Raw genomic sequence first — 12,076 nt, 5'->3', positions numbered from 1 at the left:
TAATACACGTCTCAAGTGACTCAAGTGCAATATTTCTGTTAGGCAGTTTGTAAATGCACCCTAATGACATTATTATTTCAACATTGACTGTAGTGGGGTTAAGTTACACACAGATCTGCCGCAGTTACAAACGTCTTCGAATGGCCTCCTGCACTTTCATTAGCGCATCTTAAGTGCTTTTCATCATTAAGTGCGTACTTTCCTTTACTTTCATTATTTGGCCTTTTACTGAGAACATGATCTGGTCTAGCTTGACACGAACCGAACGGGTCAGCATGGCGTTCGCATGCTTTATTGCAGAACCGCACGATGAGAATGAACTATCCTCTCCAGGAGCTGAGATACCAATCAGAAAGAAGAAAAAAAAGAGCAGAATGCAGCTCTAGGAGCCAGCGAATCAATACCAACCATCTTAGAAAGGACGGGATGGGGGAGTGAGCGAAAGACTAATGGAGGAAGACAAGCCAGAGGGTGGAAGAGTAAAGAGATTAATGTAAAAGAGGATTTCCCCTGAAAATGAATCAAAGTCAGCCAGTGAAATGGAAGGTCAAAGGTAATGGGATTAATGGACATAATTAACTCAACTCTTTTTAAAATTAACTCTTTTTGAAAGGCAGCAAAAATATCATTGGTTAGTTACCAAGAAACCGTGCTTACCAGGGCATTTATTTAATCATAAACGCTGTATAAAATATACTGTTAAAACAGGAATATTTTTCAAAAATTCTGTGAATCATTGTTTTTTTTCAAGATTCTTTGATGAATAGAAAGTTCAGAAGAACAACATTTATTTGAAGCGATTACATTTTTCATTTTTAAATTAATTTTATGTTTTATTCTTTTTATTATAACATATTTGTGTGATGCATTGCACCATTATTGTAATTTACCAACAAAAAACAACAACTTGCTTTTCTTTCTCACGGATGAATTATTCTATACAAAAATGTAATATTGTTAAATTTAAACTTCTATTTTTTTTCAACAGTTTATGTAGTGATAATGTACTGCTTTTCTGTCACATAACACAAGGTCAGCATACACTGCAATTGTTTTAATATATTTACAGTCAACCAATCACACATATGCACAAAATTTTTTTGCAGTAAAAATAATAGACTACATTACTATGTTGCTTATTTCCATAAACACATTATAATAATGATTCCTGTTACCATATCTCTTACTTGTCATTTCTTATCAACAGCTGACTCTTGCAAGCACGTTTCTTTAGGGTCATCTTTATGTGAGCTACAGCATTAAAGTTAACATGTTGATTAAGAAGTCTGCGCTTTGTTTAATGCGTTGCTCTCCATTTCTTTAACAGGTGTGTCCATGTCTTTTTGTATACCATCTAATTCTTTGCTCTCGTCTCCCATCACCACAGCTTTCCATGATTCCTGATGCAGCTTTTCATTCCTTTCTGTTATCTGGGGTGACGGTGGGACTGTTGCCACCAAAGCAGGAGGAAGATGTCTGAACTCCTCCTCATTTATATCAAAATCCTTCATTTTATGATCAAGCACCCACCAGCATCCCGCAAAGCCCACATCCAGCACGCGTTTTGGCAGTTCTGACCAGGGCACAGAGATCGCCGAGCAGCGCGCCTCATACAGGCTGGACTCGGAGTCATAGTCTGTGTAATAAGTCAAAGATGCGATGCCCAGACTGGCATAGCGCAGCTTGCCCTCGTTTCGCAGTTTCACAAGGGTCTGAACGTGTCCATCTGAGGTGCCACTGCGTATCCATGGAGACAGGAGAGCCAGACGGTTGGAGGTTTCTAGCAGGCTGGTCTCGAAGGAGGCATCATCAGGGTTGGTGTAATAGCAGGCGTACATTCCTCCCAGAAGCCCCAAGTAGACCGAGGCTTTAAGGGGTCGCTCCCGGGCCCCCAGCACTGCCTCACGACAAGCCTCCTTATAATCGCTTAAAAGACTGCGGCACCATACACCTGAAAACAGTGAAGAACTGGCAGATCTTGATTCATGTTCAGCTAATATAATTTTACAATTGCCACATATTGAAAGATGATGCAGTAAGAAAAAAAACTAAAGCAATACGAAATTATATTTTTAATACCACAATAACAGACTAAAAAAAACCGAGTAAGCAAACTAATACGGCTGTATTTCCGTAGACAAATTAACACGCCCTGCACTCAATTCTGATAACAACTAATGTACGCTTGGCTCACGTGACTGACCTCCTAATCGTAATACAAACAGTATTTTTTTATACTTATGTCTGAAGGAAAAAGAATAACCGTGACTTAGTCTTACCTGCGCGACTGTTTACCAGTCTTTGCCACTTTGTGCCCTTGGTTGTCTCTGTAGCTGCTGTGGAGCACCATCTCTTCAGCAGCCACGAGGCGGCCATGTTAGCAAATGAACTCACGAAGTGTGAGAGTTCACAGTTCACGGTGAAAGAAGCACAGGAAAAGCTTCCAGCCGACAGTTTCCAACATTGGCTCAACGTAACAACGGAGGCTGGTGAAACTACTGAGCCAAAATGGCGTAGAGCACGGTACGTGTAATGTTATTGGTCCGGTAAGGAAACAAAATATTGCCTTTTCGGTTCCACCACGCATTCTGATGAGCTATGTCACTGAAACAGGACACAGATAATGTTTTTAAAGTTTTTATTTCAAACAAAAAAGAGAGGTCTGCAGATCTTGATTCATGTTCAGCTAATATAATTTTACAATTGCCACATATTGTATGAAAGATGATGCAGTAAGAAAAAAAACTAAAGCAATACGAAATTATATTTTTAATACCACAATAACAGACTAAAAAAAAACCGAGTTAGCAAACTAATACGGCTGTATTTCCGTAGACAAATTAACACGCCCTGCACTCAATTCTGATAACAACTAATGTACGCTTGGCTCACGTGACTGACCTCCTAATCGTAATACAAACAGTATTTTTTTATACTTATGTCTGAAGGAAAAAGAATAACCGTGACTTAGTCTTACCTGCGCGACTGTTTACCAGTCTTTGCCACTTTGTGCCCTTGGTTGTCTCTGTAGCTGCTGTGGAGCACCATCTCTTCAGCAGCCACGAGGCGGCCATGTTAGCAAATGAACTCACGAAGTGTGAGAGTTCACAGTTCACGGTGAAAGAAGCACAGGAAAAGCTTCCAGCCGACAGTTTCCAACATTGGCTCAACGTAACAACGGAGGCTGGTGAAACTACTGAGCCAAAATGGCGTAGAGCACGGTACGTGTAATGTTATTGGTCCGGTAAGGAAACAAAATATTGCCTTTTCGGTTCCACCACGCATTCTGATGAGCTATGTCACTGAAACAGGACACAGATAATGTTTTTAAAGTTTTTATTTCAAACAAAAAAGAGAGGTCTGGAATTATTTGTATCAAATATTTGGATCTGTGAATGTGGAATTTGGCAAGCAAACATTCTTATTCGCGGAGAACTTTTGACAATATCACATGCGTATGTATTAATAAATATGACTGTAGAATATATGAAACTATAAGATAACAGTCAAGAAATTGTTTTATCAAAGTAGCCTACTTACAACAACTAAAATAAGAACGATACAGAGGGTCTTTTACTTCACTTTTAGTCATTTAGCAGACGCTTTTATCCAAAGCGACTTACAAATACGAAAAAGTAATTAAAACTAAAAGGTAAAACTCTATAAATATATACATATATACACACACATTTAAGAAAATAAAAGATATTAAATAAAAACGACAAATGCATACAACAACATTTCAAAACTAAACATTTAAATGAAAACAAAATAAAGCTAAAACAATTTTTTTTTAAAAGAGAAGAAAAAAAAAACGTTTGTCTTGGATATAACACAACCTGCCTTGCTGATACTTACCTTTAAGCCATCAATACTCGAAAAAATAGATAGGTAAAACAGGTAAAAACGTACCAGTTTTAGTTCCGGTCACGTGATTGTGTTTTGACGCAGCGGAGCCCTGCAGGTGACGTGGAATATGGGGACGAGAACGCCTGATCGCTGTGTGTGTCGAGACCGTATCAAACCTACTCTAGCTACAGTCGATTAGGCTAATGATCTGCTATATCTCAGCTCGCCACAATATACGATTAAATACCATCCGGCCGGACGAAGCAATTGTTTTCGTACCTGCTAGCTCGAAACAAGCTTGGTTGTCGAAGTTGTCAGGATTGGCGCAGGATTACCTTATTGTAGCAGCCAGGTGAGCGAATCAGTCTAAATATGATTTTGGTGGTGACAGCTGTCGTAGGATTATATTATCTTTGTTGTCTTCTTCCCGCGCAGATAGTATCCTGTGATCTCCAGTCATGGCTAGTCCAGATGATTTAACGTTTCAGGGTAAGGTTTATGTAGGTCTTCTGTGTTCTTTCTTGTTTGGTCTCGTTCTTGTCTTTCTGCTTTAATACTCATTCTGCACGTTTCCAGAGTTTGAGGAGGCCGCAGATCTGCTGTCTTCAAATCCTGGAGCCTCCACCCTCAGCATCTCCAGCCCCGGCGCAGCAGCCTTCTCTGGAGATGTCAAAGTCGACCTGTCAGACGACGAAGACCATCAGCAAGAGAGTTCAGAGGTGAGCTGCAAAACCAAACAGGCAACTGAGGCTACAAAAAGCGGATTATTTCACATGCATCTTAGTTTAGGGGTCACTAGTATTAACCATTTTCTTTGAATCTCCCCACAGTTGCTTGGGGGTGAAAAACAAACTGGTGGTTTTTGGACGTTTGAGTACTATCAGTCATTCTTCAACGTAGATACAATGCAGGTACATTTGTTTTCTTTATTACCCCCATATTATGTTACGAATCTTGGTGCAATCACTATGTGTAATTGGATTCGGTATAATTCACCCCAGTCACTATGAAAACAAAACAAACGAACAGGTAAAAACAGTGAACTAATAATTCCCACACATTACCATGAAATAAACAACATTTTTTTTAACAAACTGTACATTTGATAAAAGTTATTTTATTATTTTTTTTAAAAGCATTTCAATATTTTTAACCAGGGGTGCCAAACTCAGTTCCTGGAGGGCTGCAGCCCTGCAGAGTTTAGTTCCAACCCTGCTCCAACACACAAACCATGTCGTTTTCAGATTAGCCTGAAGGACGTGATTAGCTGGATCAAGTGTGTTTAATTCGGGTTGGAGCTAAACTCTGCAGGGCTGTGGCCCTCTAGGAATTGAGTTTGACACCCCTGTTTTAAACAAAGAGGTTTGTAAAAAACACTTATTCTTTGAGCTTTCCTAAAGCATGTAGCTTGCAACGCGAAGGTCATGGGTTCGATTCCCAGCAAAATTTCCATGCATGAACTGACAAAAATATATGCTGTCAACTCAGTGTAAATTTCTTAAGACAAAAGTACTTTTAAGCTTTATCTCACGTCTTGGTAAATTGAAACTAATTACAAATATTTTAATGGGAGATCCTGGTTGCTTGGTCATTTAACTACTTGGAACTACCACATTTAAATTAAAGCATCAACAACTCTAGTGCCCTAGTAATTGCATGCACGGTTATCTTTATTATTGTAGGTGCTGGACAGGATAAAGGGCTCAGTCATGCCTTTCCCAGGCCGGAATTTCGTCAAACACCACATTCGAAATAACCCTGATCTCTATGGTAATGTAGATATTATTTTTTAATCTCGCAGAACACCTCTTAGCACAGCCAAACAATGTCTTTATATTTGAATGAATCTGGATTATCACAAAACTGTCAGACATTTTAGTTTTTGTTATCCTTCCTCTTGTCAGGTCCTTTCTGGATCTGTGTGACTCTAGTGTTCTCAGTGGCCATCAGTGGAGACCTCTACACATTTCTGAGTAATATGGGAGACCCAGGGTTTCACGACAGACCTCAATTCAACAAAGGTGAGACCGCAGTAGGCATGGACATTTGTGGAGAATGATTCTTTTAGAACCTTAAGAGTAATTGGAGCTAATAATATACTTCACAAATACAAAAGAACAACTTTTCGGTTATATATATTTACTTTAGTCATATAAATGTTTCGTATAAATATTATATGAACAACCAATCAGATTTGAGGTTCAGTGAATCTAAAGCTCAACCACTGATTTAAACCAACAACTCATAGATTCAAGATTTGAGTCTTTTATTAATTAAAAGAACATGTTTATGCTAGTCCCTTATGAATATGCTTAATGAAGATTTTGTTCCGTTTTAGTCTCGATCGCAGCCGTCACTGTGTTCCTTTATGCATGGCTGGTGCCTCTAGGAGTTTGGGGCTTCCTAACGTGGCGTCAAAGTGTTGAGAGACACATCAGCGGTTACACGTTTTTAGAGACTGTGTGTGTCTATGGTTATTCTCTTTTCATTTATATCCCTGCCTCGGTAAGTTTGAGATGATGTTCAAGACACGGTCAGACTTCATGAAGTTAGACCTGATAAGTCATACTCGGTGTCTGTTTTCAGATATTATTAACCATTCCCGTCTACTGGCTCGAGTGGCTATTGATTGTCATTGCCATGGTGATCTCGGGCTCAGTGTTGGTAATGACGTTCTGGCCGGCTGTTCGCGATGACACGAGACTAACAGCATTCGCTACCATGACAGTAATAGTGTCACTTCATGCCCTTCTGGCTGTTGGCTTTAAGGTGAGAGAGACTCTTCAAAGGACTATTCCAAATCAAATACACCTTAAACGCTATCTGCTATGCTGTTAATAACCACAGAAAATCATTTTGACTCCTCTTTGAGCTATGAAACTCTTTTTAGGAGCAATTATTGGTTATGTGTTACCATAATTCCTGTAATCTTTCTGTGAATTCAAAGCACAAGTAGTAGGGTTGTGCAATTAATTGCATCTCGTCAGTAAAGCCGGTTCAGCTTTACTGACAAGATGCGCATGAAAATCGCATGCGATTAATTGCACAGCCTTAACAAGTAGCTTTGGTTACTTTTATAGCTGGTTATGGCATGTTAAGAGATTGGATATTACTTTGCACAGACACCGCTGGCAAGTGTTCATTTTCACACCAGTCTTACGTGAACACATTTAATTGTAACCAGTTTGATATTACAGCAAATAAACGTTTCAAGATAGTTTATTTTCACAAGCCAGAGGATGAGTTCATATTAAATTATGTGGTAATTGAGAACAACAGATAGTGCCTAAAAGTGATTTATAAAGTTATATGCACTACCATTGAAAAGTTTGGGGTCAGCGCGCGTATTTATGATTTCTTTAGGATCATGTGACACTGAAAACTGATCAAATGATGCTTAAAATTCAGCTTTGTCATCGCAGGAATAAATTACATTTTTAAATATTTAATAATAGAAAACAGGAATTTTAAATTGTAATATTTCACAAATACTGTTTTTACTGTATTTTTTATAAATAATACTGACCCCAACTATTTGAACGATAGTGTATCCTGTACAAAGGACTGAAATAAATAACTTAAGCATTACCTCCGCTTCCAGCTGCACATGCAGTTTGATTGGCCATTTCTTCTGGTAAAATGACACCCTCCATTAAAACACACTCAGCTTTACCATTTAATACATTTCCATCTCTCGTTTAGCTCTACTTCTTCAAAACGCCAACAAACACAGGATCATCGCACTCCGGACAACAGACTACCCCAGCTGCAAATCACACAACACTTGCTGTGGGAAAGCATCAATGACCAACTGAATGGGAACCTAGGAGACTTAATATTCAAAGGACATGACAAATGTGTAGTAATTATGATAACTGAGCAATGGAGTTCAGATTAGTGTGCTGATGCTTGATGCACACAAGCATTCCCAGCAAACACATTGAAAGTGTTTCCAGTTTGTAACTAACCCAGCAGATAAAATAACCTCCCTCAGATCACAAGTAAAATCACAGCGACTTACTGATGACTTTAGCTTGTAATATTTCATGTTCAACATAAAGAATCTCACAGGTTTGGAACGACATGAGGCTGAGTAAACGATGACATTTTTGGGTAAACTATCCCTTTTAAGACGCATCCGCTTTGCCATCTATAACCCATCCAGGGGTGCATTTCCAAAAAGCAAAAACGCACCCCAGATCATACGACTTCTCAAACCACCAAGTTTGATTTTATAACCCCACCCGTGTCATCCATGAACAACAAAATAAATGTTACTATAAGCTGCCACACTTGGGGACTTCTCCACCAACATTTAATTTGCTCCTCTTTTTTTTTTGTCTGTTGCTTTTTTTTTTTTGAAAGAAAACAAAAACAAAACAAAAAGTTAATTCTACAAACTAGCAGATAAGGTTCTTTTCATCTCATGATCTCATGAAAGTTGCTAAATCAAACTGAATTAACTGAAAAAAAAAGTGTCTGGAAGCGGTGCATACGACTTCAAAGTCTTGGATGAGGCTATCATCATATCATATCCCCGCTGTGGGAGAGGGAGGAGAGAGAGAGGGGAGGAAAATTATAGCTAGTCAGGCATCACTTGATCTCCTCCTTTCCTCAACAGGTCTCACAACACACAGAAGTCGACAAGATAAGGGTTCGGGGGATGTAAACTAGGATACTGCAATTCCTGCTGCAGCGGTCAGTGTGTGTCCACGGACCTCACTGTTTATGTCGTTCATCCATCGGTCTTCCTCCCCCCAGTGCCGACTGTCCTTCCCAGCACTCCGCCGTCCTCCTTGTCTGATAATGGAGGGTTTTGGTGCTGGTATTCCTATTCCTAAAACCTTTGTGTCCTTATAATTGACTAACAATGAATCCTCCAATTTACAAGTCAGATTTGCGTCGATATGGAGTCGGAGGTTGACAGAAGCAGTCTCGATAATCCATACTCAGGATTCACCTCAGGGAACACCAAGCGACACATAAATCTGGGACTGCACTACATTAAAACACAGAAATGGAATGAAAGTAAAACGATCTCTATCTACACTATGGTTGTCTACAGGCAGGATCCAGCAGTACTGCGCTAGTAGTCGTAATGAACTTTGTGAGCATGTGTCTGTTTCTTCTGGCGAGTGCGAACGTCTTGGTGAGTCGAGATGGCCGTCAGAAGCCCATGCTGAGAAAATCGAGATGCAATAGCCTGAATGCCTGCGCACATTAACGTTATAGGGCCACGGGACGGATATGTAAGAATAAAACACCAGTGAGAGAAACAGAGTTTAGAATATATATATATATATATATACATACGTATACATGTATATCTATATATAGAGAGAGCGAGAGAGAGAGAGAGAGAGGCTATAAAGTGATGGTCAGAGACTGGTGCATTGGTTTTGGTATTCTGAATTTGGCTGCGGTCAGTTTGCAGGGGTTGGGTTGGGGGGTAGGGGGTAAATGGACATGCAGAGGCCGTCCCTTGGGCTTAGCTCCCGTAGTGCATGGTGTTGCTGGGGATGGCCATAGGAGATGCCATGGAGATAGCCGGGCCGCCCATGGTGAACTGGTTGGTGACTGGGTAATATGGACTGCTGCTGCTAGGACCCTGCTGGGCAGTTGTGGCCCCTGAGAGGAGAGAAAAAGCAACATTACATCCTTTGTATTTGTGAGCGTGTGGTTTCTCAGATGTTCAAAGTATGCTTCGGTTTTTATGTGTAAGCGGTGTTACTCGTGTAGTGTGAGAGACAAATTTTTGGTACTAGTTTGTTTTCAAAGTGGAAACTTCCTAGTGTGCATGTGTTGAGTGCCTGTGTTTACATACAATCAAAGGGAGTATATTTTGAAAGGCTGTATGTGCATGTTAAGTGTTCGTGTGACCACTAAAGTATACAATCACCATTGGGGGATGTTCAAAACTACTGTTTATTAAGTAGTCAACAAATCAGTACAGTAGTCAAAGAATATGTATAATTATCCTAGTTTCAGGTTAATTTCAACCGGATCAGCTTTACGTAAGATGCTTTAAAAACTAACTGGAGAGACTAGAAGAGAACAAAAGTTTTTTTAATAATTTTTTTTTATGTAACATGCCATCTAGAAAATACAACACTCATGGTTTGAGACTAAGTACAATGAGACTATTCACACAGTAGCGGCTAAAGATATCAATCTGCAGGCACTCAGCACACTGTAAAGGCTTATTCAAATCACAGCAAGCACAAATGTTCAGTGCAGTATTAAATAATGGACACCTTCACACTTAAAACCACTCTTTTACTGATATTATGAGTTTACTGGGTCTACTCCGTATGGACAGAGAAAATAAAATGGGAAATTCTGTCATCATTTTCACCAGTTATTCTAAAACCCATAGATCTCGTTCATCTTCAGAACACAAATTAAGTTTTTTTTATATTCTCTCATCATCACAGAAACTCAAATCATTCTAAAACCCATAGATCTCGTTCATCTTCAGAACACAAATTAAGTTTTTTTTATATTCTCTCATCATCACAGAAACTCAAATCAGACTTGCTTGACACATGAGAACCAAATATGTTTGTTCTTGCACATCAAGCAAGCACAATTTGAGCTTCTGTTTAATGTGCGCTGATTAGTATTTATAGATGAATAAAAGCTTTTACAAAAAGTTTATTAATGTCCATGTAATTTTGGTAACACTTCAGTATAGGGATCAATTCTCACTATTAACTAGATGCTTATTAGCATGCCTAATATTAACACATTGGCTGTTTATTAGCATTTATGAAGCACATATTCTGCATGACCATATTCTATATCCCTAATACATAAACTTAAGAACTACCTTACTAACTATTAATAAGCAGCAAATTAGGAGTTTATTGATGAAGAAGTCATAGTTAATAGTTTGCTAATAGCAAGAATTGGACCTTAAAATAAAGTGTGACTAATTTTTTATGCATGAAAGTTTTGGAAAGTGTGGAATTTCAATGTCTGGATGAAAATGATGAGAGAATATGAAATATATCTTCATTTGTGTTCTGAAGATAAACAAAAGTCATATTTTTCCATTTGATACAACATGAGGGAGAGCAAATAATTACAGAATTTAAATTTTTGGGAGAAATATTAATTTATCTGTAGGAGCTCAAATCTGGTTTTACTCCGTAAGAGCAGAGCCACTCACCCTGGACGATTCCGGTGCTCATTATAGAACCCATTCTGGAGTGAGTGTGATTCACAATCCCTGTGTTCACTGGAGGGGAAAAAAGACATCTCTTTTCAATTTACACAAGAATAAAATGTGATATACATGAAACACATGAATATTTGACATGAAGCTAAAGGAGAAAGGCTGTGATATAGATAATCTTAAACTGTAGTACTGTTGTATAGAAAACCTCTCAATAACAATGATTAATTGTACTATAAAGAGTATTAAAATAAGTATGGTTATTGCTTATTATAGCGGTCATATCATACACTCTATTTTTCCCTGAGGTACAATTATAAAGTGATGTTTTTTGCACCAAGTAGTCATTGTTTTGACTATTTGGACTGGGGACTGGTGTTTTCATAACAATAATCTCTTATCTCAAGTGATCAAGTGAAAGATTTGATCCTTCATGATATGGCCTTTAAATATAATACACTTTTTTTTTTTTAAATGAATCTCAGCCTTTTGTTCTTAAAGTGATAGTTCATTTTTAAAATAACGCAATACCGGTGTAAGTTGTTTAAACAACGTTCGGAACGCGACACTGTTTGAAAGGGGTCCTTTTTCACTGTTTCACTGTGTTGAGGGAACAGCTGTATGTTGTTACCAAGCGTGAAAGTTCCGAAACTGAAGCTGTAGAACTAATAGAACGTGATGACACAGAAGAACTCAGCCACAATATCCACATTGACCACCACAAATATCCACCGCCCCCTGCCATCAGCTCCCGCGTCTCTCTACTGTATATTTCACTGATTTGGCCATCAGGATCCTGATATCAAACGTGTCCTGAAAAAAAAAAATCACAGAATACGTTAGGTAAAGGTAGGATATCAAAGCTCCGTCCTACATGCAGAAGAGGATGAAGCATTCTGAATAAAGCAAACTGATGTGCTGTGAGGCCTCTTGTCAAGGGCTGAGCCACAGTAAATCAGACTCCGTCCTAGCTCAGAGGGCTCACCCGCCTCGGCCTGAACTCTAAAGGGTGCTATAACAGCGCCCCCTGGAGCCAGACCACAGCAGGTC

At 38.9% G+C, this 12,076-nt stretch overlaps 3 protein-coding genes across 5 annotated transcripts in view; 1 reads left to right on the top strand and 2 right to left on the bottom strand.

Moving 5' to 3' along the window:
* Positions 1 to 979: 979 nt before the first annotated feature.
* On the bottom strand, positions 980 to 3,087 carry timm29 (translocase of inner mitochondrial membrane 29). 2 transcript variants are annotated; one of them, XM_016293333.1, is made up of 2 exons: positions 2,978 to 3,087; positions 980 to 1,951 (listed from the first exon to the last, which is right to left on the bottom strand). In XM_016293333.1, the coding sequence occupies exons 1-2, from the start codon at positions 3,072 to 3,074 to the stop codon at positions 1,278 to 1,280; spliced, it is 771 nt and encodes a 256-aa protein (XP_016148819.1). In that variant the 5' UTR covers positions 3,075 to 3,087; the 3' UTR covers positions 980 to 1,277. The 2 variants fall into 2 exon arrangements, with proteins under 2 accessions (XP_016148819.1, XP_016148820.1); XM_016293334.1 differs by lacking the exon at positions 2,978 to 3,087 and adding an exon at positions 2,280 to 2,530 and having other exon boundaries at positions 981 to 1,951.
* Positions 3,088 to 3,146: 59 nt separating this feature from the next.
* yipf2 (Yip1 domain family, member 2) lies at positions 3,147 to 7,888 on the top strand. 2 transcript variants are annotated; one of them, XM_016293331.1, is made up of 9 exons: positions 3,147 to 3,221; positions 4,285 to 4,338; positions 4,426 to 4,568; positions 4,680 to 4,760; positions 5,532 to 5,619; positions 5,754 to 5,870; positions 6,188 to 6,354; positions 6,436 to 6,618; positions 7,552 to 7,888. In XM_016293331.1, the coding sequence occupies exons 2-9, from the start codon at positions 4,308 to 4,310 to the stop codon at positions 7,654 to 7,656; spliced, it is 915 nt and encodes a 304-aa protein (XP_016148817.1). In that variant the 5' UTR covers positions 3,147 to 3,221; positions 4,285 to 4,307; the 3' UTR covers positions 7,657 to 7,888. The 2 variants fall into 2 exon arrangements, with proteins under 2 accessions (XP_016148817.1, XP_016148816.1); XM_016293330.1 differs by lacking the exon at positions 3,147 to 3,221 and adding an exon at positions 3,970 to 4,201.
* Positions 7,889 to 8,221: 333 nt separating this feature from the next.
* Positions 8,222 to 12,076, bottom strand: part of LOC107601216 (histone-arginine methyltransferase CARM1-like) — a 17,061-nt gene continuing 13,206 nt past the window's right edge. Inside the window, exons 15-16 of the mRNA XM_016293307.1 lie at positions 11,021 to 11,089; positions 8,222 to 9,477 (exon numbers count right to left, since the gene is read on the bottom strand). Of these exons, the coding sequence (XP_016148793.1) occupies positions 9,338 to 9,477; positions 11,021 to 11,089 (209 nt within the window). The 3' untranslated portion in view covers positions 8,222 to 9,337. The remainder of the gene's footprint in view (positions 9,478 to 11,020; positions 11,090 to 12,076) is intronic.

This window comes from Sinocyclocheilus grahami, unplaced genomic scaffold, assembly GCF_001515645.1.
Source record: "Sinocyclocheilus grahami isolate Dianchi unplaced genomic scaffold, SAMN03320097.WGS_v1.1 scaffold302.1, whole genome shotgun sequence".
Lineage (NCBI taxonomy): Eukaryota > Metazoa > Chordata > Actinopteri > Cypriniformes > Cyprinidae > Sinocyclocheilus > Sinocyclocheilus grahami.
Note: the sequence above shows the minus strand (reverse complement) of the source record. Positions and strands in the feature narration are given on the sequence as shown.

Bases quoted from the DNA above. Each gene is read 5' to 3' on its own strand.
- yipf2 (XM_016293331.1), top strand. From the start codon at position 4,308: ATGGCTAGTCCAGATGATTTAACGTTTCAGG. The intron at 4,339-4,425 runs GTAAGGTTTATG...GCACGTTTCCAG, and splicing joins AGATGATTTAACGTTTCAGG to AGTTTGAGGAGGCCGCAGAT. The intron at 5,620-5,753 runs GTAATGTAGATA...TCCTCTTGTCAG, and splicing joins AAATAACCCTGATCTCTATG to GTCCTTTCTGGATCTGTGTG.
- timm29 (XM_016293333.1), bottom strand. From the start codon at position 3,074: ATGGCCGCCTCGTGGCTGCTGAAGAGATGGTGCTCCACAGCAGCTACA. The intron at 1,952-2,977 runs GTAAGACTAAGT...CACTGTTTTCAG, and splicing joins ACTGGTAAACAGTCGCGCAG to GTGTATGGTGCCGCAGTCTT.